General features: G+C 45.0%; 1 protein-coding gene across 1 annotated transcript; it reads right to left on the bottom strand.

Moving 5' to 3' along the window:
• Positions 1-13,122: 13,122 nt before the first annotated feature.
• LOC105206320 lies at positions 13,123-15,400 on the bottom strand. Its single transcript, XM_039458315.1, has 2 exons — positions 13,653-15,400; positions 13,123-13,299 (listed from the first exon to the last, which is right to left on the bottom strand). Exon 1 carries the CDS (start codon positions 15,398-15,400, stop codon positions 13,655-13,657), a length of 1,746 nt encoding a protein of 581 aa, XP_039314249.1. The 3' UTR covers positions 13,123-13,299; positions 13,653-13,654.
• Positions 15,401-24,387: the final 8,987 nt, after the last annotated feature.

The raw sequence follows: 24,387 nt of genomic DNA, 5'->3' as shown, positions 1-24,387 counted from the left end.
CTCGCCACCGACTATTCAACAGCTGGATTCCTGGCCGCCTTCAGGAGATTCTGCTCTCGTCGTGGGATCTGTGCCACACTCGCAAGCCACTGTGGCATTTACCTCGTTGAGATCCGGGGCGGATGCGGAATTACGACGGATGTTCTCCTCCGCCTCCAAAGATGTGGGTGAGCTGGCTAACCTCTTAGCCTCCGATGGCACTCGGTGGATTTTCAACCCCCCCGCCGCGCCGCATTTCGGCGGCAAGTGAGAGGCGGCCGTCAAATCGACCAAGTTCCACCTGAAGCGAGTTATTGGTGACACTCTCCTCATCTACGAGGATTTCACCACCGTTCTCGTTCAAATCGAGGCCGTGCTCAACTCTCGCCCCATCTGTCCAATGTCTGAGGACCCATCGGACATCGACGCGCTCACGCCCGCTCATTTTTTGACGGGTGACCCGCTCACGCTAGTTCCAGAACCATCGCTCACGGACATCCCGCTTGGTCGACTCTCCCGGTGGCAACAGGTTCGACTTATGGTCGAACGATTTTGGCAGCGCTGGTCCACCGAATACCTTCAACGGCTGCAAGACGTCGCTAAATGGCAACATTCCTCCAGACAGATCAAGGTGGGATCCCTCGTCCTGATTAGGGACGAGCGTTATCCCCCTGCCAAGTGGCCACTCGGACGGGTCCTTGAAACGCACGCTGGCACCGATGAACTCATCCGCGTCGTGACCGTGCGCACGGCCACTTCAATCTTCAAGCGACCCATTGCAAAGCTCTGCCCGTTACCTATACTGACCGAAGCTTCCAGCAATGTTTAAACGCGCTTCGGACCGGCCATTATCTCTACCGCAGGACGAGCTACTCATCCATTCACGTGTCGCGCTTCGTTTCGGCGTCTTGTCAGACCCCGAGGCGGGCGGAAATGTTCAGAGCAAAATCGATCCTTTCTCAATTTCTACCCGCGTTATTATTCAGAATATTGACTCAGAGCATTCCTGCCTGCCGCGTTGCTTAACGAAAAATATCACGCGTAAATACGCTCATGTTCGCGTGATTTGCTCCAAACTGAGCCAATCAGCGGGTTCCGCGCGCTACTGCCCGCCGCCAAAATCGCGGATCCTCGCTGCTCGCATTCCGAAGCGCGCCAGTCTTTCGCTATTCGGCGTGCAGACAATCTCTCGCTCTCGCTCAGTATCCAAGTTATTGTCTCGCGCATATCATTACTCTGTTGAAAATTCGCAGTTGAATAAAGTCAGTGTTTTACCTCTCTCTGCATTCCAGTCTTCTTTCTCCCATCCTTTCTTACTTAACTTATCTTAAATTTCTCTGAACAGTGTCGTTCCAATTATAATACTCTTTCTCACACCAACACTCCTTCACTATTTCTCCTACCCTTCTTTCTTTAATCCTATTCTTGTATCTCCTAGCTCTGATACCCCATCCTACTCTAACAAGGGGAGGACCAGGTGAGAGACCCTGGGATTTTGATCCCAATTTTTTTAGTTATTCTGGAGACGAAAAAAAGTTTACGTCTCCTGGCGTTTCATTGAATAGCCCTTAGTTTCGAAATAATAAATTTGTGAAAATTGGCCATACCGCGGCGCACCATATGAGCCTTCCTGGTAACTGTTCTCACAACCAGTGCATTCGGCTCCATGCGTTAGGTGCTTGCTTCACAATCGTGAGATCTGGGTTCGCTCCCGGATGTGTGCAATATTTTTTATTTTTTATTTTTAATAAATGTATTTATTTATCTTGATGATATTAATATAGTATGCAAATTTCTAAAATAGAAAATTTAATTTAATATCATTTTCTAAACTTCAATTTAAATTTAATTTGAAGGGAATTTGAATTCAAGTAACATTTTAAATAATAAATAGGTAATAATAATAATAATATATAAGTTATTTGAAATGGATAACATATAAAGGCAACGTATCTAAATTTTCAAATTGTTTAAATTTAACACTGGTAAAAGAAACGGATATAAAATGGTAAATAAACGAAAGGTTTTTAATCCCCTTGCAGGTATGTAGTCATTTACATTCACATTCAGAATCAGATGTTTGTTTATTATTCTTTTTTTACGATTAATTATTTTAAAAACTAGAATTTTAAAATACTATTAATATTATTTCCAATTAAATTTTAAATTAAACAATTTGAAAATTTAGATTCGTTGCCTTTATATATTATCCATTTCAAATAACTTATATATTATTATTATTATTATTACCTATTTATTATTTCAAATATTATTACTTGAATTCAAATTCCCTTCAAATTAAATTTAAATTGAAGTTTAGAAAATAATATTAAATTAAATTTTCTATTTTAGAAATTTGCATACTATATTAATATCATCAAGATAAATATTAGGAGTACGAGGTGTGTTCAAAAAGTATCGCGAATTTTGAATTTTCGCGGGTTACGTATATTCGAATTTCGATCTTTTTGTGGCGTTATGTTGGTACTCATGTCTCTCACTTATGCCGACAAGCTCGGCCATTTTGAATGTTCACTTAATTGTTGACAGCTGCTTTGCTTGCACGTGTTTTGGATCGTCTTCGATTTTTACCTATTCAAAAAAATGGATCAAAGAACCTGTATCAAATTTTGTGTGAAAAACGAAATTAAGTGCGCGGATGCATTCCGAATGTTGACTGTGGCATACGGAGAAGCTACCTTGGACCGAAGCACGTTTATCGGTGGTACAAAATGTTCTCAGAAGGCCGAGAAGATGTGAACGACGAAGAGCGTGCCGGACGCCTGAGCACTTCAACAACAGACGAAAAAATTAATGAAGTGGAGAAAATGGTATTGGCCAATCGTCGAATCACCGTTAGAGAAGTTGCTGAGGACCTAAACATATCGATTGGCTCGTGCCATTCGATTTTTATCAATGATTTGGGCATGAGACGGGTCGCCGCGAAATTCGTACCAAAATTGCTCAATTGCGACCAAAAACAGCATCGCATGAACATTGCTAATGAGATGTTGGACTCTGTCCGCGACGACCCAAATTTGCTCCAGAGGGTCATAACTGGTGACGAATCGTGGGTTTATGGTTATGACGTGGAAACCAAAGCTCAATCATCTCAATGGAAGCTGCCGCACGAACCAAGACCGAAAAAAGCGCGCCAAGTTCGGTCGAATGTGAAAGTTTTGCTGACAGTTTTCTTCGATTGCAGGGGCGTGGTGCATCATGAGTTCTTGCCACAGGGTAGAACGGTCAATAAGGAATATTACCTGCAAGTTATGCGCAATTTGCGCGAAGCAATCCGCCAGAAACGCCCGGATTTGTGGAAGAACAAAAATTGGCTTTTGCACCACGATAACGCCCCTGCTCACACATCGTTGCTTGTGCGCGACTTTTTGGCCAAAAACAACACACTAATGATGCCGCAGCCACCGTATTCCCCAGATCTGGACCCCTGTGACTTTTTCTTGTTCCCTAAACTGAAGAGGCCCATGAAAGGACGACGTTACGCTACGCTTGACGAGATAAAGACGGCATCGAAGGAGGAGCTGAACAAGATAAAAAAAAATGATTTTTTGAAGTGCTTCGAAGATTGGAAAAACCGTTGGCACAAGTGTATAATATCTCATGGGGATTACTTTGAAGGGGACAAAATAGATATTCATGAATAAATAAATAATTTTTTAAAAAACACAAAATTCGCGATACTTTTTGAACACACCTCGTACAAATTGAAAACCGCCGTTTTTTGTCAAAATTTGAGGATTGATTGTTGAAAAATGGTTACATACTTATTCTTGAAAGTATTGTCCATCGCTGGCCACTACTTTCTCCCATCTTTCGGGCAGCATACGAATCCCGCGTCGAAAAAACTGCTCGTCTTTTGCGGCGATCCACGAATCGACTCAATTTTTGACCTTTTCGTAATAATGGAAGTGCTGCTCAGCCAGGCCATGCGCCATTGATCGGAGCAAGTGGTAATCTGAAGGGCCGATGTCAGGAGAATACGGCGGATGAGGTAAGACGTCCCATTTCAATGTTTCCAGATAGGTTTTAATGACCTGAGCAACATGTGGCCGAGCGTTGTCGTGCAGCAACATCACTTTTTCGTGTCTTTGCTCGTATTGTGGCCGTTTTTCCTGCAATGCGCGGCTCAAACGCATTAGTTGTGTTCGGTAGCGAGCTCCTGTGATGGTTTCACCCGGTTGCAACAGCTCATAATAAATCACGCCGAGCTGGTCCCACCAAATACACAGCATGAGCTTCGAGCCATGGATGTTTGGCTTGGCCGTCGATGTTGATGCATGGCCGAGGTAGCCCCACGATTTTTTTCGCTTTGGATTATCATAATGGGTCCACTCTTCATCGCCGGTTACAATACGATGCAGAAAACCCTTCCGTTTTTGCCGTTGGAGCAGCTGTTCGCACGCGAAAAAACGCCGTTCGACGTCTCTCGGCTTTAATTCGTATGGCACCCAGTGTCCATGCTTTTGGATCATTTCTATGGTTTTCAAACGATGTGAAATAGCTTTTTGAGTCACGCCCAATGAATCTGCAAACTCCTGTTGCGTTTGAGATGAATCTTCATTCAGTAATGTTTCCAATTGTGCGTCTTCAAACTTTTTCACCTGTCCGGGACGCTCCTTGTCTTCTACGCCGAAATCACCACTTTTGAAGCGTTGGAACCATTCTCGACACGTTCTTTCACTAATGGAAGCTTCATCATAAGTTTTTACAATCATTCGACGCGCCTCAGCCGCAGATTTTTTCGAATTGAAGGCAAAAAGCAAAACTTCCCGCAAAGGGGGAACCTGACGCTTATTGGGCACAAATTTCGACATTTTCGATCACAAAAAAATATATAACGCCGATAAAAATTCACAACTGCAATGATAAGGAATTGTTGCCAGATGCCCAACCTTACATTTAAAATTTTTGATCTAACGTTTGGCGCCAGCATTTACCGCTGGCGCCATCTACTGGAAAACGGCGGTTTTCAATTTGTACTCCTAATAAATACATTTATTAAAAGAAAAAAAGAAAAAAAAATATTGCACACATCTGGGAGCGAATCCGGATCTTACGATTGTAAAGAAAGCACCTAACGCACGGAGCCGACTGCATTGGTTGCGAGAACAGTTACCGGGAAGGCTCATATGGCCTGCCGCGGTATGGCCAATTTTCAAAAATTTATTATTTTGAAACTAAGGCTTATTCGATGAAACGCCGAGAGACGTAAACTTTTTTTTCGTCTCCAGAACAACTAAAAAAATTGGGATCAAAATCCCAGGGTCTCTCATCTGGTCCTCCCCTTGTAAGTTTATCCATCATTAGTTCTCTTGAATTATGTATCTTATTGTACAGAATTCTAACCCAAATAACCATCTGACATAATTTATCATTAATTTCTCTAATTTCTCCATCTCTATCCATCCCTATATTTCTACACTATACGCCACTTGTACCAAGCACGTAAACAACATCCATCTTCTCTTCATGTCGTTCCTACATATTCTCTCCCCGAGATCCCACACTTTCTTAGCCGCTATTTTGCCTTTACCACAAAGTTCTTTTATATATTCCTTATAATTACCCTTATTATTTAACACAAAATTTAACCCTTAAACACACCGATCCTATAAAATATGGAAACACATTTTTGGGTCTGGGAGACTTTTTCAACTTTGAGAAGCTATAATTTTGATTACAATCAATATTTTTCTACGATTTCTTTTTAAACAAAAGTTCAAAATCTCAGGAGTGTGACTGCATAATCGGCATTGCCGACAAATAATTTATTGTGAAGTTATAAAAGCAAAACCATTAAGCAAAAATGAGAAATTGGTCAAAAATCCACTTTTCCTTTAAAAAATCATCTTCGCAACAACAAACGTTTAAAGACTTTCACTTACGGCGTTTTAAAGCTAAAGAATCACACTTTCAAAATAAAATTTGGCAAAATCATTTCTTTTAAAAAGTATAATTATGTAACATGGAGAATATGAGGTATTTTTGGGCATCTAAAAATCCACTTTAAAAAAAAAATCATACCTTTGCAACAAAAAACTTTAAAGAACTCTACAATACGACGTTTTAAAGCTAAAGATTCATACTTTCAAAAAAAAAAATTATATTATTATCTATTTCTATTAAAAAATGTACCTACCTATGTAACAAGGCGAATATAAGGAATTTTTGATTAAATCGCGTCTAAAATTGAAAATTGATGTGTTTCATGATATATTTCAGAAAAACTCTTTTTTCTACAACATTTTATAATATTCCAACTTTAGACAGAGTATATGCGAGTGACACCTGCAAATCGACCTGTTCGAACGTATTTTGCCCAGTTTTTTTATGTAAAATACAAAAAAAGTTTCACTTACACACTATATGGATCGCATTGACCCTAACAAAACTTTGCTGCCGTGCCGTTCGAATTTTAGTTGACCAAAAAAGTTGATCAACTGTATCAATTGAAAGAGGAGATTTCAAACTTTTTTACCTCTTGGTCCGAACCTCTTATCTCATTCCGTCTTCACATAGTAAGCGTTCAAAACTTCATATGGGATCTCTCAGACCCACTTACGTGTTTAAGGTTTAAATATTTAAACAATTGTACTTCTTCAATTTTTTTACTTCCCTTTTTCCATTTTTCTATTTTTTTTCCTTTTCCTATTAAAAACCATTATCTTTGTTTTATCCGGGTATAGTTTTAATTTCCTGTCTATCAAGAAGTGCTTGAACGTATTTATCATATCCTGCATCGCTTCTCTATTTTTTGCTATCAACACTATGTTGTCCACATAAGCTAGCTCTCATATCCTAGTTTTTCTTATTACTACCCCTCTTATCCCTCTGTTCCTTAATACTTGTTCTAGTTCCGCTATGTACAAATTAAACAAGAGTAGACTCATCACACAACCTTGCCCTACTCCATTTCTAGTTGAGAATTCTTCTGTGACTCCTTGACTCATTCTTATCATTGTCTGCGTTACTTCATATACGTATATTTTTTCTATTCTTCCTATTATCTTCTCATTTATATCCATGTTCCTCAATCCACCATCCACAGCTTCTCTCTATTCACTTTATCAAAGGCCGCCTTCAAATCAGCAAATAACATATAAACTTTCTCATCTCTTCCTCCATTTCCTTTCTCCCTCTGCATCAAATGACTCAAGACAAAGATATTGTCCATCGTCGATCTTCCCCTTCTGAACCCTGCTTGACTCACCGGAATCAGGCCCTTCTCTTCAACCTCTTGCTCCAGTCTGTTCCTATCACTTCTGCATAGATTTTATACGCAGAATAGAGGATAGAGATATCTCTGTAATTGCTGACTATCTTCCTCTCTCCTCTTTTATACAAAAACAAAATCATACTCATTCTCCATTCATTTGGCATTTCTCCTGTGGTCCAGATCAGTTTCATTAATTTCACCAGTCTAGTCCACAGCTCCTTGCCAGCGTATTTCCATGTTTTCGCCGGAATTCCATCGATTTCTACTGTTTTTCTAATCTTCATTTTCTTAACTGTCTTCTTTATTTTTGACTCATTTATTTTCTCTTTTTCTGCTTGCTGTCTCTCATCCATCCTAATTCCTTTCACCGTCAGGCCCATCTCCGAACCGTCAAGCAGGTCCATAAAGTATTTCCTCTATTCTTCTTTTCCTATCTTGTTATATGTTGTTGATTTCCTTCCTCTCTTCCTATTTATATATTTCCACACGTCTGCTTCGCCTTTCATCCTCCTCTTCCTTCTTCCTCTTTTCCTTTTGTTTCCTTCATAGCAATTCTTTCAACTTCTTTTTCTCCAATATATATTTGTCTCTTTCAATTGTCCCTTTCTTCCATCTTCTATAGATTCTTTTCACTTCTCTCTTTTTTCTGGTACAGCTCCTGTTTCACCAATCTTTATGTCCCAGCTCTTTTTTTCTTCTCTTTATTCTTTTTTTTATCATTTCTTCCTTTTTTGGTACGATGAGGGAAATGCCCATGGCACACCAGGCTGGCTAGACCTGGTAGTGTTGGACTCGGGTCGGAACGGTGCAAACCCGGCCACATAGTTTCAGCGACCAGGTTTGTCCCTCCTCCCCGCCTACCAACTAAAAACCTCACCGAGCCACCTCGCCCCGGATAAGGAAAGCCCCGGCCAACAATACGTCATTCCTTTGGTAGCCTTTCCTCGGGGGCAGAGCGTAAGTCCCCCGACGTACTAGTTCGTCAGGTTGAAAGTGGACGTACCAGGACGGCGAGCTGAGATACGTCGGTTTCTGTTTGTCCACCTCGGGGTAGCACCATGCAAGCACCCCTTCGCGCTTTTTTAGGACCAGAGGCAAGCGCCGAACTTACCCGTTCCGTGCCAACTACCTGCTTAAGTTCCAGCGGTTCAGAGGAACCGTCTAGGCCCATCTTCTATCCACGAGTGGCCGACCCGCCGGGTGAGCGGAAACTCCGACTCATCGGTCGGTCCATAGCCGGGGTCCTCGTCCCCTGACCATCCAAGCGCAGGAGCAGCTGAAAACAAGGCCCAGAAGCGCAGGGTGTCCCCCCCTTTAAGGGTCACCCCGCGGTCCTATCGTTTCAATGGATAGGCGACCCTGGGGGAGGAGGCGTCAGCGTCTCTTCTGCCCGGGGTCTAGACGCCGACTTGGCAGGGATGCTTGAGTATATTCCCATTTGCTTTTCCCGTTGCGAAAGAAGGAAGGGTTCGAGCACCACCTTCGCCTGGGGGAGATTCGAAGCACTCGTATTATCGAGGTCCTCGCACCTTTTTTTGTTCGGCGGACTCGCCCGGAGCCCAGAAGTCCCGGACGAGTCCTACAGCTCGATCACTCCGGTGACGAAGGCCTCACCGACAGAGGCCTTCGTCACGGAAGGGGTCTCTTCTATATCGGCCACCGGCCCCGCCGAAATCCCCTTTTCCACGGCCTGAGCGCCGGGCGGAGTGGAAGGCAGCGGGGACAGAGGCCGATCGTCGTCTAAATCTCCTCCCTCCTCCGGCTGCGGAAGAGAGGGAGCTCTCTTCCCCGGACAAACAGCCGGAGGAACCCGCGCGCACTTTTCACCGCCGGAGCGGTGGTCGTGCGGCTTACCACGTGTGGCACACTCCGAGCAGAATGGCTTATTTGCACATTCTGTCTGGGCGTGCCCTTCTTCTCACCCCACATTTAAAGCAGTACCAAGCCCTGTCTACGTCACCAAAGTACCGGTGCTGTGTATGGCCGGGAGAGTTCCGATAGCGCACTTCCCGATAGCCAGACAGCGGAAACATCGCTGTGGAGGCGCCTTGAGCATCTCTACGCGAGCCGCTACCCAACCTACCCGACCGGGTTATCCTCGCGGCCGCAGCAACCGAGCACTGCATAATGACAGAACCCAGCCTCCGCCGATTCCGTATTACCCCACTCGGAGGTCCGCCATGAAGCACCCCTCGGAGTCGGCGACCGCCGAGGCCACCTCCTCCGGGGAGATTGATTCGTCAAACCCGGGGATGCGGATCTCCACCCTACGTACAAGACATGAGATCCACGTCCGACCTCTCCTCCCGCGACGCGCCTTATCTCCAAGGCTAGTCGCTCCGTGACTGGCCTGCTATCCTCGCCGGGGATCTCCAGGAGGAGTCCCCCTGACTGAGCTCGGCTGACCCGAAGCCCAGATTCTCTCTGCGGCATTATGTCCCCCAGGAAAATGAATTTTTTGGCTCGCCGCATAACGCCCGCATATGAGGCGTCATCCCCAGTCACCGTCACCAGTACCACCGATGATTTGAGGATGCGCCTCTTAACCTTCCTCGCCGCAAAGGATTCGCTTTGCGACAGACCTCCCTTCTTTTTCTTTTTTTCTTCTTCTTTGGCTCGGCCGCTGCGGGGGAGGGGGCAAAAAGCGCCGCCACTCCCGATGGCAGAGTCCCGCTCTCTTTATGTAGAGGGGGAAATACTCCCCAACGACTTTCACCGGAGGGACGGACGGGGTGCACTCTTTGGGCCCCCTTGTCCACCCTTCTTCTTTTTCTTGTTTCGACGACCTCGACCCAGATCCGATTGCTTGTAGGCGCATTGGGGGCGGGCGCGGCCTCCGGCGCGGCGGAAGATGCAGGAAGCTTCTCCCGCGGAGCCTTGGTATCTCTCTTTCCGCCTTTTTTCTTTTTGCCCCTGGCGCCGGCGGGGATGGCGGCCGGAACGGTCCCCGTCTCCGCCCGCGCCAGGTGCCTCTCCAACCCCTCCACGGTCGCCGCCAGCCGCTCCAACGTCCCCAGCACTTGCTTCTCGAAAGGAGAAGAGCTGGGGGCAGAAACGGCCGCCGGAGGCGGCGGAGGGGTAGGAGACCTACTCCTCGCCGACGGCTGTGAAGCAACCGCAGATGAAGAGGGCCCACTTTGTAGCATGAGGGCGCGTTTAGCCACCTCCATCTGCCCCCTTAGCTGGGCGACCTCGGTCCGGAAGGAGCAAATCTTCTCTCGGGATGGCCACAGCCGTCGTATCCTCCTTCTCCTCATCCCGCCCGAGACGGCCCATGGTGCGGTACGCCAGCGTCATGAGCGCCTCTCGGGCGAGATGGTTATTTAGTTTCATACGTCCTGACAGGTCGCCCTTTAGTAGGCAGCTTGTGGACGCCTTGGCCTGCGCGTTTTTTACGTCCCGGAGCCACCCATTAGCTAATCCGGCCAGATCGGTGGTCGTGCTTCGGGAGATCATTCCCAACTGCCGGTCTATATATCGGCGCTGGTTCGGCGAAAAGAGGGTCGGGGAGGATTCTGATGCGCTGCCGAGGCCTTGCACTAGCCTCCATACCCTCTCTCTCCGACTCCGAGCTCTGGATAACGTTGGCTCAAAATCAGCGGGCTCTGAACTGCTCCATGGAAACACCATGGAGCCGGTCCTTGGTGTCCGCCCTGTCGGACAGAGGGGAAGGGGACCTGAAGAGTCCATTTCCGTCCAAGCGAGGGCGGCAACGGGCGCGCCTGCGATGTACGTGAGTCGGAAGGTTGGATCCGTCTCCCGGAACATCCGGAATTTGTACACGGCCCTCCGGCTCGTTTAAATCGATGACCGGCTCCGAAAGGTTCCCGGTCTCCTTCTCCTTTTCCCGTCGATCTACTTTCATGGTCTCGGTCTGAGGCTGGAAAAGACCCTGCCGCCTTGAACGAGGCGGGTCACTGAGGTCCTCTCCGCCCGAGCCTCCCCCACAGACGCGGATCGGCGTCAACTCCCCACGGATACGCGGTGGCGTTGGGTATGCCACCAACTTAAAGAATCGAGTCTCCGGCGATCGCACTTTTATCTTGCTGCCCGCCGCCCGTCTTATGACGACCGTCGACCAGCAGGACCAAGTCACTCCCAACGGGTGAGGCGGAGGCCTCGGCCCGAGAAGTCGGCTCCTCCGGCCCCAGCTCGTTGGAAGAGACATATCCCCTCTTTCTTGAGGAAAGAGAGGACCCCTCCCCCCGAATATTCCTCTCCCTTCCATTCGGAATCATCTTTCCCGGACAGCTCTCTTTTAAGCTGCTCGAGAGCAAGGATCCGATCTATAACGCCGCGAGACTTAGGCCCGACTTCCGCATGAGCGAGAGCATCCTCAGGCGCGATCCTCGCAGCATATTGGGACATTTACGGACATCGACCTCCACAGTATTTTGTTCGTCGGCGGAGCCTATGGGCATCCCGCTCGACAGCCCGTCGGGTGATGACGACAAAGGGGCACCCGGGACACTAGTTCTCCCTTACCGGCCCTGGGGTATCCGACTCCCCTGCGCGGTAAGTCATCTGAGTCGTGGTCCATTAAAATTCATAATTGGGGTATTGCTATACGAGGGGAACTCCACCCTCGCCCCAAGGGATACTACGGACCGGCGTCCGGGGACCACCAACCCGAGGCGGACCTAATGGACGACACACACATCACACGCGCCGACCAGGGAAGAACACAGAACAAAATCTAAGTGCACGCGGTTAAGCGCACACCCGGGATAACCCACGATCGACGCGCGCCAGACAATGGACTGCGGTCGGGCGATCGGGACTCCTATTCCTAATAGGCACTCAGAATGATCCCCCGATCCATGGTCTCGGCGAAAACCAACACCCTGCACGACGATGCTCCATAGACTGAAATAATTGTCTGTTTCTCATTTTCCCTCAATACCTCTGTCTTTATCATTCCTTCTCTCTCTTCTATTGTCTTTATCCTATTCCTCCTACATTCCCTCTCTTTTCTTTTACCTATTATATAATTATTATATAATTATATTTATATAAACCCTCCTCTTGCCCTCCCTTTATTCTTTTCTTTCCTAGCAAAGCTGCATATTCATTCGTATGATTCATGTAATCTGTCTTTTATATTTTCCCATTCCTCCTCCTCCAACCATGTCTCACACATACTCACTATCTCAAACTCTCTCACATATTTCCAAAATTCCCTGTTTTTATTTTCTATTCCTGCTATATTCCAAAATAAATATTTTTGTCTGTGCTCTCCGTCTATTGCTTCTCTTATCTCCCGACCCTCCTCTCCTCTTCGATTTAATTGAAATTTTGAATTTCCTTTTCTCTGTTTCCTTCCTCTCTGTCCTCTCTCTTTTCCCCCTTCTTCTCTATCTCTTTCCACGGTATCCATATATCCCCTATTTTCACTCCACCGAATCCTATTTTTACCCCTTTCTCTTTCTGTTCTTTTACTTATCTTTTTATCCTTTCCTGGACTCTTCTCTGCTCCCAACTCATATCGTTTATTAAAACTATCCTTTCTCCCTTTAACTTCAACTTCGATTTGTTTACCATTATTTCCATTTTTATTTCCTTGTTCTACAGTTTCATAATAATTACCAGTCCACTTAATCTACAACTCGTTGCCTTACAATCTACTCCTATTTTTCCTTTAATCAGATCTTCCACCCATTTCTTACTTCCTAACCTATTTATTAATGCCTCTGGCAACTTTATCTCCTTTATATTATATTTTCTATCCTCTCTGTCTCGCTCCGTCGCCCATTTCCTAAATATGCCTATCTCTCTCTCACTTAATCCACTAAACTTGCTACACTTAGTCGTTACACTTGCCCTGCTGTCCGCCCTGTTCCTTAAGGGGGGAAACTACAGTAGAGCACGAAAAAGTAAGGCTATTTACGGGAATTTTTTTTGGGTCAATGAAATGATGAATCAAAAATCTGTAAAATAAGCAGTATAACATCATAAACGAATTACAATTTAAAATTTTTTGACGCATTTTTATTACAAAATGGCGGCTGTGCAGCACTTGTCCTGTGGCGCCTATTTTTACAGGAGGGCCCATGGGCGGACATCTACAGTCCGTAATTTTTGACCTGGAACAAAAAATGAAAGTTTTTTAGGTTCTATATATAAATGGGTATGGAACTGCGTAGGATTTTTTCGATATGTTAATTTTTCGCAAAATGGCGCACGTTTTAAGAAAAACTTGCAAATGTAACAAAAAAAAAACGCCATAAAATTGTTGATAAAAAAAAACTATATAATATAAAAAAAAAACCCTACGCAGTTCCATAGAGAAAGGTATTCTGAATATACTGTGAAAATTTCAAACCGATCGGTAAAGATTTATTCAAGTTATGTGTCCGCCCAGTTAAAAAAAAGTGGTTTCGAGAAAAACGCGTTTAAAGTTTTAAGTACTGTAAAATCATATAATATTTTTATATACCTCTAATCGGCGATGCCTGCACCATACAACTGGCCTTCTTCGTCAATTTCCTGTTGATGTTTGGCCTTTCGAATTGACATCTGGTCGATTCTGGCCTGTTTTGCGCCCTCTGTCATGGATCGCTCCGCCTTCTGTATTCGCCTTTCATTTAATTCCATACACAGCTCATAACTTTTCGGGCCCTTTTTCATCTCCATGACTTCGATTATGCGTAAAACGGACAGTAACCCGTCATTAAAAATGCACGAAGCGATGTTGACAGCAATATCGATAACTTTTTTGCCTGAATTTAAAGTTTTTGGAGCAATCGCCCACACTGTCGAATTCAAACTTTCATTATTATTTTGTGTGAAACCGCCGATGCAGCGAGTGAGAAGATCATCCGCAGTGAGTTGTTCGTAAACTGGCTTAATTGCTTCATAAACTACATCAGACATTGGTGGTTTGTGCGTATAGGTAGCCAAAGTGTTAGAAGATTTCGCCCTTTGCCACGAGCACCATGAATTTTCTCCAGTCGGGCAATTGTCGTGTTGGGGATGGTTATCCGTAGATATTTTGTGAAGTAATGTGGCCCATATAGCTGTCTTCATTTTTTCGACTGATTCGCAATTTCTACGAATAGCTAACCCGAAATATATTGACAGTTCGTCGATCAGTTTACCTGTCAATTTCCCTTTTCCTCCCAAGCCTTTTGTGCGTTTCTTCAAATTACGGAGGTGGGTGCCCATGCGTTTTTGTACGTGATCTACGCATTCCTTTTTAGTTATCGTCACGTTTTCGTACGGTTCAGCATCTGTGACACCTTTAAAGGTTTTCGAGTCTCCATCGCCTACATAACTTACATACTGCACATCATGCAATTCTTCAGAGCGCTGGAACATTTCAATGACAGCATCGACCTCCATTTTTCCAGCTGATCCCTCGTGATTTGCTTCGCAATTGTCAACATGATTTTCTGCCCATTCCTTGTATTCGTCGGTGTGTTCTTTTTTCGCCCAGAATTCGCATGATTTGCAGAATTTTGATTTCACTAAGACATCGATAACTGTACCAGTGTGCCAACCGATAAGTGAAACGAAACCATACAGAGATGAAAAGCCGCGTTTTCGCCATGATCCATCGCCCGACACCGTGATTCCGTTTATTTCTCCATTCTCGACAGAAAGTCTTTTTTCTTCTTTCGCTGCATTTGACAGACTCCTCTCGGAAACGATTTTTGTTGCATTAGAAATATTTTGAACGATCGTGTCATAAACCGATTGATAGACCGGGCGGGGCAGTTCCATAAATGCAGAAAATTTTCGTAGGCCTTGCAAACCAACACCAAGCAATCGCATGGCAAGAATAATTCTACGATTAATTTCGTAGGCATTCTTGACATATGGGCAACTCGGTATTTCTGTTTTGTCACAATTCTTACAGGATACAACAATTTTAAATCCTAATCCTCGTTTACTGCTTTCTGTGAAACTCACTTCAGAGTGACACACTTTACACACGACGACATTGGAAATGGCGGCAAAAACTGCTACAAAATTTACGATGTTATAGCCAAACGTAGGATCCACTTCAATGTCAGTAACATCACGCCCTTTTAATTTCTTCGCCGATGCGCTGACGTCTAAATCCTCCGGCTTTTCTATTTCATAGCGATTCAACGGTCGCTTGTTTTTCTTTGTCGGTCTTTTTTCATACGAATCAAAACCTTTTGCACCTTTCTTTTCACGACAACTCCTTCTGTCACTCATAGTTCTCAATAATCACTGCTTATTTTCACTATTATTCGAATATTATGGAACGTATATACGAGGCAAAGCGAAGCGAAGCGAAAAAGCGTCCGTTTCAACGATCGAGATTCGGTTTTCTAACGGTTTACACACGTATTCTTTGAATGCATATTGGACATGGTGACACCTGTAGGCATTCTTAAGTACTATAGAATTTTCGGAGAAAAATTCCTTCTCCATCGACTGCCATTATACCTGCTCCCGTACTCATAAATTACAGCGCGCGCCGGAATCACAAAAGGCGCTCGGAGCATACCTGAAAGGCGTTGCTGCAGAATGGAAAATTTGGGTATTTACACATTTTTGCGGCACTCCATCTTTTGGAATATTATTCTTAAGACCCTAAAGCACCTTATAAGCGAAAAAAAAAAATTTCGATTTTTTCAAAATTTTACTGTGGTTTCCCCCCTTAAGCTCAGTACGCTTCTAACGCTTCTCCTATTTTCCTGTTCTCCTTCTAACCCTTCGCTTGTCGTGTCTCTTTCCATTCCTTCATTCCAGTTCCTTTTCATTTTTTCTAATCTTCTAACTTGCCTATCTTTTCCTCGCATTTTTTTACTACGTCCTTGAGCTTTTCTATCTTCTCTTTGTACATTTTCTTATCACCTTTTAATATCTTCAATTCCGACATCAATACCTTAATCAAATCTTCCCGTTCCCCCTTATCCTTTTCTTCCGCTAGCCTAAAAGAAACTCCCCTACTCCATTCTTTTCCCTTCGTGGTAAATTTCAGTTGCTTCCCTACCTTACTGGCTTTCTCGACCTTTCCTAGTCCCGTGGATCCCGTCATTCCCTTGCTTGCCATAACCTCTTCCGCCTTGCCTCACGTTTATCTGTCTATTTCTCTTTCGATCTTCACCGCCTACCTTTGCCTCCAATTCTTCCTTCTCCTTACCTCTAATCCTCTCCGAAACACGCCTCCTTACACCTAAGCTTATCCTACTTAACGCTATTTCGACCTCTATTGCACACCGGCTTGCCACACACATCCACACGCCTCCGCCTAACCAAGTCCTTTTCATAATTATTATGTACTTTTCCATAATATAACTTCTCTGTTGCTTGTTTGATGCAACTTCTATTTTCCATTTCCGATTATTGGACTCATCTTGTAACACAAAGCACACAATTTACGATTAGTTCTCAATTAATATTACTTCGTTGTTAAAAATGCTGCAATAAGAATGATATTTTCCAACATTTTCTTTCAAAATCGGAGTAACAACTGATATCTCGTGCATGATCTCGTGTATGCGATGTATGCGTGACCGTAAATTCATCACATTTTGCATGTGTGAGACGATGTTAAAGATGGCGATCATCGGTAAAAAGTTATTCCGTTCAGCGTACTTTTTCCCAATAAGGTACATAAATCAGGAACACTTTTGCTTTGCGCGCGCTATCGAGTTCGGCATCCTATTCGCCTACTCCATGGTAGTGACACATGTGTGAGCCATTATTTACATGTGTAGTCTTCGGTGATTTTGTGCGTGCGGAAGTTTATGTTAGGTTAGACGTTACTTGAGACTGCGTGCATCCAGAATTTAAATACTGCATCTGTAAAAAGAAGGATATTGGGTAAGTAAATTGAGAAAGGCTTTCCAGCAAGTGACAGAGACTGAATTCGGAAAGCACGTTTTCAGGAATGCGTTCAGAATAAACGTCCAGGTGCAACCAGGTATCATTTTCTTCTTGTTTAATATTCGATAAACAAAAGAAATAAAATGATCTCTGAGTGCACCCAGACGTTTATTCTGAACGCAGTCCAGCGTTCTCTCCGAAACCAGCTAGGGTGTCCCAAAATTTACAAATCAAAACATTATAGCAAGAAAGTTCTTGAAAAATTAAGTAAAATACATATTATTATTTGTACAGTTTTATTTCATGCTGTAGATACAACGAAGCTAGTCAATCGCAGACCTTAGACGATTGCGCGTCTTGCAGTTACAAATATTATCGAGTGACTTATGGAGTGTCTAAACGTAGTACTTTGTAAGTTGAATAAATTAATATTTTTTTCAAAAACTTGCAAATAACTTGATTTTTGAAAAAATTGTAACAACGTATGCAGATAGTATGCATTATTCCCGGCAAACACTAACCGGAGGCCGCTGTTCGGCTTTAAATAACAGAAGACGCGCTAGCGCCTGCCTAAACGTCGCCACAAAGACAATGCCGCCAAAGACGGCCATTAGCACGAGGCGAATTCGTGCGCGATATAAGAATTCGCGCGCACGCGCATCACCGAGCCGCAAGATGAAATCCTCGCAAAAAGCGCGCCGGTACCAGCAGCCGCGGAGGAACGGGAATCCCGAGATAAAATCTCGAGGAAGAACGAAAGCGCACGGAAACGATCAAGCGCGCGAGCCAGGAGGTATAAAAGGTCTTCGCTCGCACGCTCAGCATCCATTCCGCGATCCCGATCCCGATCCGAAACTCCTCCGGCAGAACCAGCGGTAAAGGTGCTTTGCCGCAGTCGATGTACTCGACAAAGCAAACGCTCGAGAGAGCGTAGTTTCTTTCCGCACAATCACCCCGGAGACCGAAGGCAGTAAAGGTTCTTTGCCGCCACCAAGGTACTTGGTGGCTCCGGGCGCTTCCGACCAAAAAAAAAAAAAATCTGCGACTTCGCACAGGCTATTAAGCCGAAAACGGATTACGAGCGCAATCGCCGAACTCTCTGGGTGTTCTGCCCTGATCCGTGACTGGGGAGCTCCGGGAACGCGTGCAGCATACTTCCGGAGTCCCCGGACCCAGTCGGCCGAGGTCGATTCGACACGCCGGGTGCGTCCTAGCGTGGGCGCTTCCGGCAGGGCTTGTGGGCCTGATCTGCCCTAGGTCGGAGGAGGGGGACACCAGCCCCCCCGCCTCTTCCCCTGGTGATTTGGGGATAAAGCCCGGGATATCCGGCCCCCGCCGTAGCCCCAGGCCTTTTCGCGCCGCACTGACGGCGGCGCGGTCCTCCTAGCTACCTTGGGGGCGGAGAGGTAGAAGCTCCCCTCTCCCCCCTCACCGGAGAGGCAGAGGGGGGGTACGGCTCCGCGTTACATCGTAGAGTCGTCCCTCCCGGACCGTCAGGTTGGATCTGCCTCGCCGGGTTCACCATTATTGCGAGGGGCCCCCCTCCACCGGCGGCCGCGCGTCCCAAAGGCGGGTCCGTCAGCTGCAGGGGAGGAGGGTCGCCTCCTGTCTGTATTTGGGCCGTCGCTTTCCTCCTCCCCAATTGTGGGGAGAGAAGGGGCGACGGCAACCGATCGCCCGCATCCCCGCCGCCTTTTGGCGGACGGGCCGCTGCGGCCCGGTGGGCGGGGGGCGAGCCTCCTTCTTCTTCGGGGCGGGGGGAGCCAAGGTGGGTCATGGCCCCCGTCCCCGCCCCCCCTGTCGTCGTTGTTATTGCCGGGGGGCATGCGTCCCCCCGGCCTCCTTTCCCTAATGGTCTCGGCCTCCTCCTTCTGCCGCATTATTTGCTCGCAGAAAGAGGAGACCGCGACCCAGGCGCTCTCCCTGCGGACCATCTGGCTAATGATGGCCCGCAGGGAGAGATCGTCTCCGATCTCTCTTCTCAGGACTCCGCGCAGCTCATCCCACGCTGGACAATGTTCCAGCGTGTGCTGCGCGGAGTCCCGTTCGGCGTCGCAATGGTGGCACTGCGTCGTCGGCTCCTTACGTATTCTGCACAGGTACTCACTGAAGCAGCCATGCCCGGTGAGCACCTGTGTCGTCCGGTAGGATAAGCCGCCCCAAGGGCGGCCTACCTATTCGTCCAAGTGGGGTAGGACGGCCTCCGAGATCCGAGATCTCGCCGCCGGCGGGTCATTGGCGAGACTCTCTCGCCAAGACCTCATAGCCCGCCGGCGAGAGAGTCTCGCCAATGACCCGCCGGCGGCGAGATCTCGGATCTTGGAGGCCGTCCTACCCCACTTGGACGAATGGGTGGGCCGCCCTTGGGGCGGCTTGTCCTACCGGACAACACAGGTGCTCACCGGGCATGGCTGCTTCGGTGAGACCTCTCTGCCCTGCAACCTCTGACCCCAGCACACTTTCTGGTTGGGGGACCAATAGTGTGCTGGGATCAGAGGCTGCAGGTCATCTGGATCTGTACTGTCATCTGGACTAAACTAGTATACCTGAAGCGGACGTGACCGACATTTAAATGAACCGCCTAGACCGTTGACAACTCATATAGCGAGTGCTTCAAGACTTTTGGAAACGGTGGGCGGCCGAATACGTCACCAGTCTACAAGGTCGTACGAAATGGACAAGAGAACAACCTAATCTTCGAAACGGCGCTTTGGTGATTTTGTGTGAAGAAAATTTTCCGCCTCGGAAGTGGAAGTTAGGTCGAGTCACAGAGTTGCACCCGGGAAACAACGGGTTAGTCCGAGTTGTCTCTGTACTAACTGAGAGCGGTTAGCTTAAGCGAGCAATTACCAAGCTGTGCAAGCGCCCGGCGAACTCAAGTGAGGAAGGAGAAATTAGCGTGTCTAATTTGGTGGGCGGAATATTGGAGCCTTTGAATGACGCACGATTTCACGGTCCGCATGAGGGTTCGCGATTGTCGGCTGCGCTGTCGGCGTAGTATGTATGTGCGAGTAAGTATGTGTGTGTAACAAGCGGGAAGAAGCACAGATTATCGTAAAAAATATAGCATTTAATTAGAGTAGAACGAGTCTTTTTTCAAAATAAACACCCTGGGTCGGATGTTATTTTTCGCAATAAATTTCTTACAGTTTTTTTAGAGGGAAATGGCTATATAGATGCAAATCAGCATCAATTATTATATTAAATTAATTAATTTAATAAAAATAGTGATATTACTAATTTTTATTCGATATGCTGTGTTACGACCGGAAAAAATTTGGCACAAATCTTAAATTCGAAGAAGTACCAGGTGTATGTATAAGTTTTTTCCGGTTTTTTGGTAAAAAAAAAAACACGTAATTTTCAAGGGAAATTATTTTTTTTTTATTCAAAATATTGGCCATCGGCTTCTACAGATTTCGCCCATCTTTCAGGTAATTTATGAATACCATGCCAGAAAAACTGCTTGTCTTTTGCGGCAAACCATTTGGCGAGCTATTTTTCAACTTCCTCGAAATTGCTGAAGTGCTGCTCTGCGAGCGCGTGCCCCATTGATGCGAAGAGGTGATAGTCAGATGGCGCCAGGTCTGGGGAGTACGGCGGGTGCGGAAGGATGTCCTATCCAAGAGATTTTAAGATGTCTTTTACTGGTTTTGCTGTGTGAGACGGCGCATTGTCATGTAACAAAATCACTTTGCCATGTCTTCTGGCTCATTCCGGTCGTCTTTTGATTAATGCGTGGTTTAAATTAATCATTTGTTGGCGATAGCGTTGTGTATTAACGGTTTCGCCGGACTTCAAGAGTTCATAATACACAATACCGCTCTGGTCCCACCATACACAGAGCATGGTCTTCTTGCCGAAGCAATTTGGCCTTGGTGTTGATGGACCGGCTTCGCCAGGTGAAAGCCACGATTTTTTCCGCTTCGGGTTTTCAAAATAAATCCATTTTTTGTCACCCGTCACAATTTAATACAAAAATGATTTCTTTTCGTGGCGTTGAAGCAGCATTTTACAGGTGACTTTGTAATTTTCCAGTTGACGTTCATTCAAATTGTGTGGGACCCATTTACTGAGTTTATTGATCTTTCCCATTGCTCGTAAACGTCTGCTAATTGTTTCTTGTGATACATGTAACGCTTCTGCTAATTGCCGTTGAGTTTGAGTTGGGTCATCATCCAATAATTCTTACAATTGCTCGTCTTCGCATTTTTGTGGTCTACCAGAGCGCTTACTGTCTTTCACATTGAAATCACCACTTTTAAATTGCCGAAACCATGTCTCACATGTTCTAATCGATGGAGCGTGTTCACCATATGTTTCTACCAGCAAACGATGACTTTCAACAGCCTTTTTCTTTTGATTAAATAAAAAAAGCAATGCGTGCCGCAAATGTTGTTTTTCAGGCACAAAACTCGACATGATCACTGAACAATAAAACAAAGACGCTAGTTTTTGGCGGACTCAACTTGTGTGTGTTTGTAGTTCTATGTCAAACGAACAAAATGACGTATGTGTCAAATTAATACGCTGCGTACTTTTCGCTGGCGCCATCTCTTAGTGAAACCGGAAAAAACTTATGCATACACTTGGTATATAAAATCACACGAATAAATATAGGCACTAAGATTGTAATGTTGCCGTTTTTCTCTCGCGCGGATTAGCTCGTCGGAGCGGTGCGATCGAAAGGGCTCGCACGGGAAGAGAGGAAAGAGTCGGGCGTGTATAAATGATGAGTCGGCGCTATGGGTGTGATACAATCTACGTGTGCTTTATTCATTAAGTTTTTCCGGAACCGAAAGAATACAGCAGTTCGGTGCGCGCGGACGGACAAGATACATGAATTCGGAACGGCGCGCGGACGGACGGATCTTTGTAAACGCGGCTATTTACCGTTCGGTATATACATATGATTCGCGAGGTGTCGCCAGGCGACGGAACGCGAGCGATGCTTAGATGCGGGCGCGGCTTTCCCGCGGTATAGCGATACGCGAGGGGCGGAGCTTCGCGACGCGATGTGGCGATGCGCGAATCGGCAGGGCGATCGCGGCCGCGTGCGTGCCGATGACGATGGCGGCTAGGATGCCACGAAACGCGCCGAGTACCTCGGCCGAAACCCCGTGTCGGCGATTCCGCTTGCTTGCGTTTCGTGGAGGAGCGGAGGTAACCGCGGCTCGAGAGCTGGTCGGGAGTCCTCCCCTCGCCAAGGACCTTGACGAGAGTTGGACGCTCGGGCTCGCGAGGATGCGGAGGATGAGGAGCGGTGCGGAAATTGCGGAGTACCTCCGCCGTGGCCAAGCAATCTTCGGCCACTTTTATTTCCAGGATTGTCAGACGCAGCGGATCAGCGGGTGATGCTGGCTGACGGGAAACAGGTGCCTCTATCGGAGCACGCGGCCCTATATATACCCGGCGACTCCGTTTGCCTCCGTCATTTTCGGCGCTTGACGGCGGGGTCGCCGGAGTGGGACGAACGCGCGCTCCTTCGTGTGCGCGTGCGCGCTGACTTGACGCGCGCGAAGGCTCGACACGGTTTTTACCGTGCGAAGTCCTTATTATCTTTATATTTGGGTGTCCGAGGCACTCCCGGTTATAGCCCGGCGGCTCTCTCTCTACGGCTGTCGGTGGCCGGGGACGATGCATGACATTTTTCGGGGGTGTGCATCGTTACAAGATCTAGCTGCGACTAAAGAACGCTTTCTTACTATCATTGTGTTGTTACACTATCAGTCCAAAAATATATTTGTAATGTTAAAAAATTGTGTGTGTGTGTGTGTGTGTGTGTGTGTATATATATATATATATATATATATATACACACACTTACATACATACAAAATTTTCTATAATTCTTTATAAACACACACACACACACATACACAATTTCCTATAATTCTTTGCAAACATATATATATATATATATAAAACTTTGCAAACAATCATAAGAAAAGTTCTTTATTTTAAAAGAGACAAAAACGTTTTACTTTTTATAGTTTTTTTTAACTTTTTAACTTAAAGTTTTTAGAACTTTGCAATTCTTTAGCATTATTGCACATAATATGACTCAAATTTTAATTATATTGAATTAATATATAGCATTAATACTATTTTTTTAATAAGGTGCAACGATGCCATGAAGAGGTGACACCGTTTCGGACACAGTACGATTTGATACCATCACTCACAGCGTTTGACCAGTGGATAAACTCTAGGCATCGGTTGCTGTGAGTGGTAGTGTCCAATAATGTGGTGTCTAATCGTGCGCACCCCGCCACGAAGTTTAAATTATCCCAGCAAATACAGAAAATAATAGTTATATAACTTGTGTGTGTCACGTTATATAACGAATTTTTACATTCTAGCAATATTGTAGTTATGCAAAATTGAATTGTTGATATTACAACACAATAACTTATAACAGTCATATAACTGCCGCTTATCAGATTTATATAACAAACATTTTATTTTAATAATATAACTGTTATAAAACTGAATTATTAATACGACTCCTCCCTGCCGAAAATGTGCGATTAAAACCGATTAAAAAGTAATCCTTTTTAATTGATTTTAATCGGTTTTAATCGATTCAATCCACGAGCGGATTAAAAAATAATCGGTTTTAATTTTATACAAACCGTAATTGATTTTAATATCGCTTTCGCGAATTATTTCTAATCCGAAATAATTACATTCTAATCCATACTGTTGTCAATCCAAATAAATTTGAATAATCGAATGGATATATGAGGTGTGATCAAAAAGTAAGGTGACTTTTTGAATTTTGCGCGCTCTGTACACTCTAATTTCAAAATTTTTTTTTTGTGTTGGTACACTCGTCACGAGCATATGTTCACAGTTTTGATTATATAGCATGTGTTGTTTTTATGTGAGAGGCATAAAGATTAGACTCGTGTTTGCGTGCCCGGCGATTTTTTGCTGTTGAAAATAATGGAGCAGAGAGTTTGTATTAATTTTTGTGTAAAAAATGGTATTAAGTGTTCAAATAATCCAAAATAATCCGCTTATTGCCCATTTTTATCAAAGGTTTAAATTTAATCATTGGTTAACTTGTGGGATGCTGGCAACTCCGAAATTTAAGCATTTCTACTATATTATATGCAATAATTATATTAGAAATTTTGACATTGTTATTCTGTAAATTAACCAACAATTAAATTTCAACCATGTTAGTATACCTGGACATAAATTGTAGATTTTTTAAATAAAAAAGAAATTGTTTATTACAATAATATTTCTTATTAATAATTTTAACTATATTGAGGTTTGCATAACATTTGCATTAACATTTTTTTAAATAAAATGTACAATAACATTTTTTTATAAACAGCATTGTATTTATTACCATA

This window comes from Solenopsis invicta, chromosome 16 (assembly GCF_016802725.1).
Source record: "Solenopsis invicta isolate M01_SB chromosome 16, UNIL_Sinv_3.0, whole genome shotgun sequence".
Lineage (NCBI taxonomy): Eukaryota > Metazoa > Arthropoda > Insecta > Hymenoptera > Formicidae > Solenopsis > Solenopsis invicta.
Note: the sequence above shows the minus strand (reverse complement) of the source record. Positions and strands in the feature narration are given on the sequence as shown.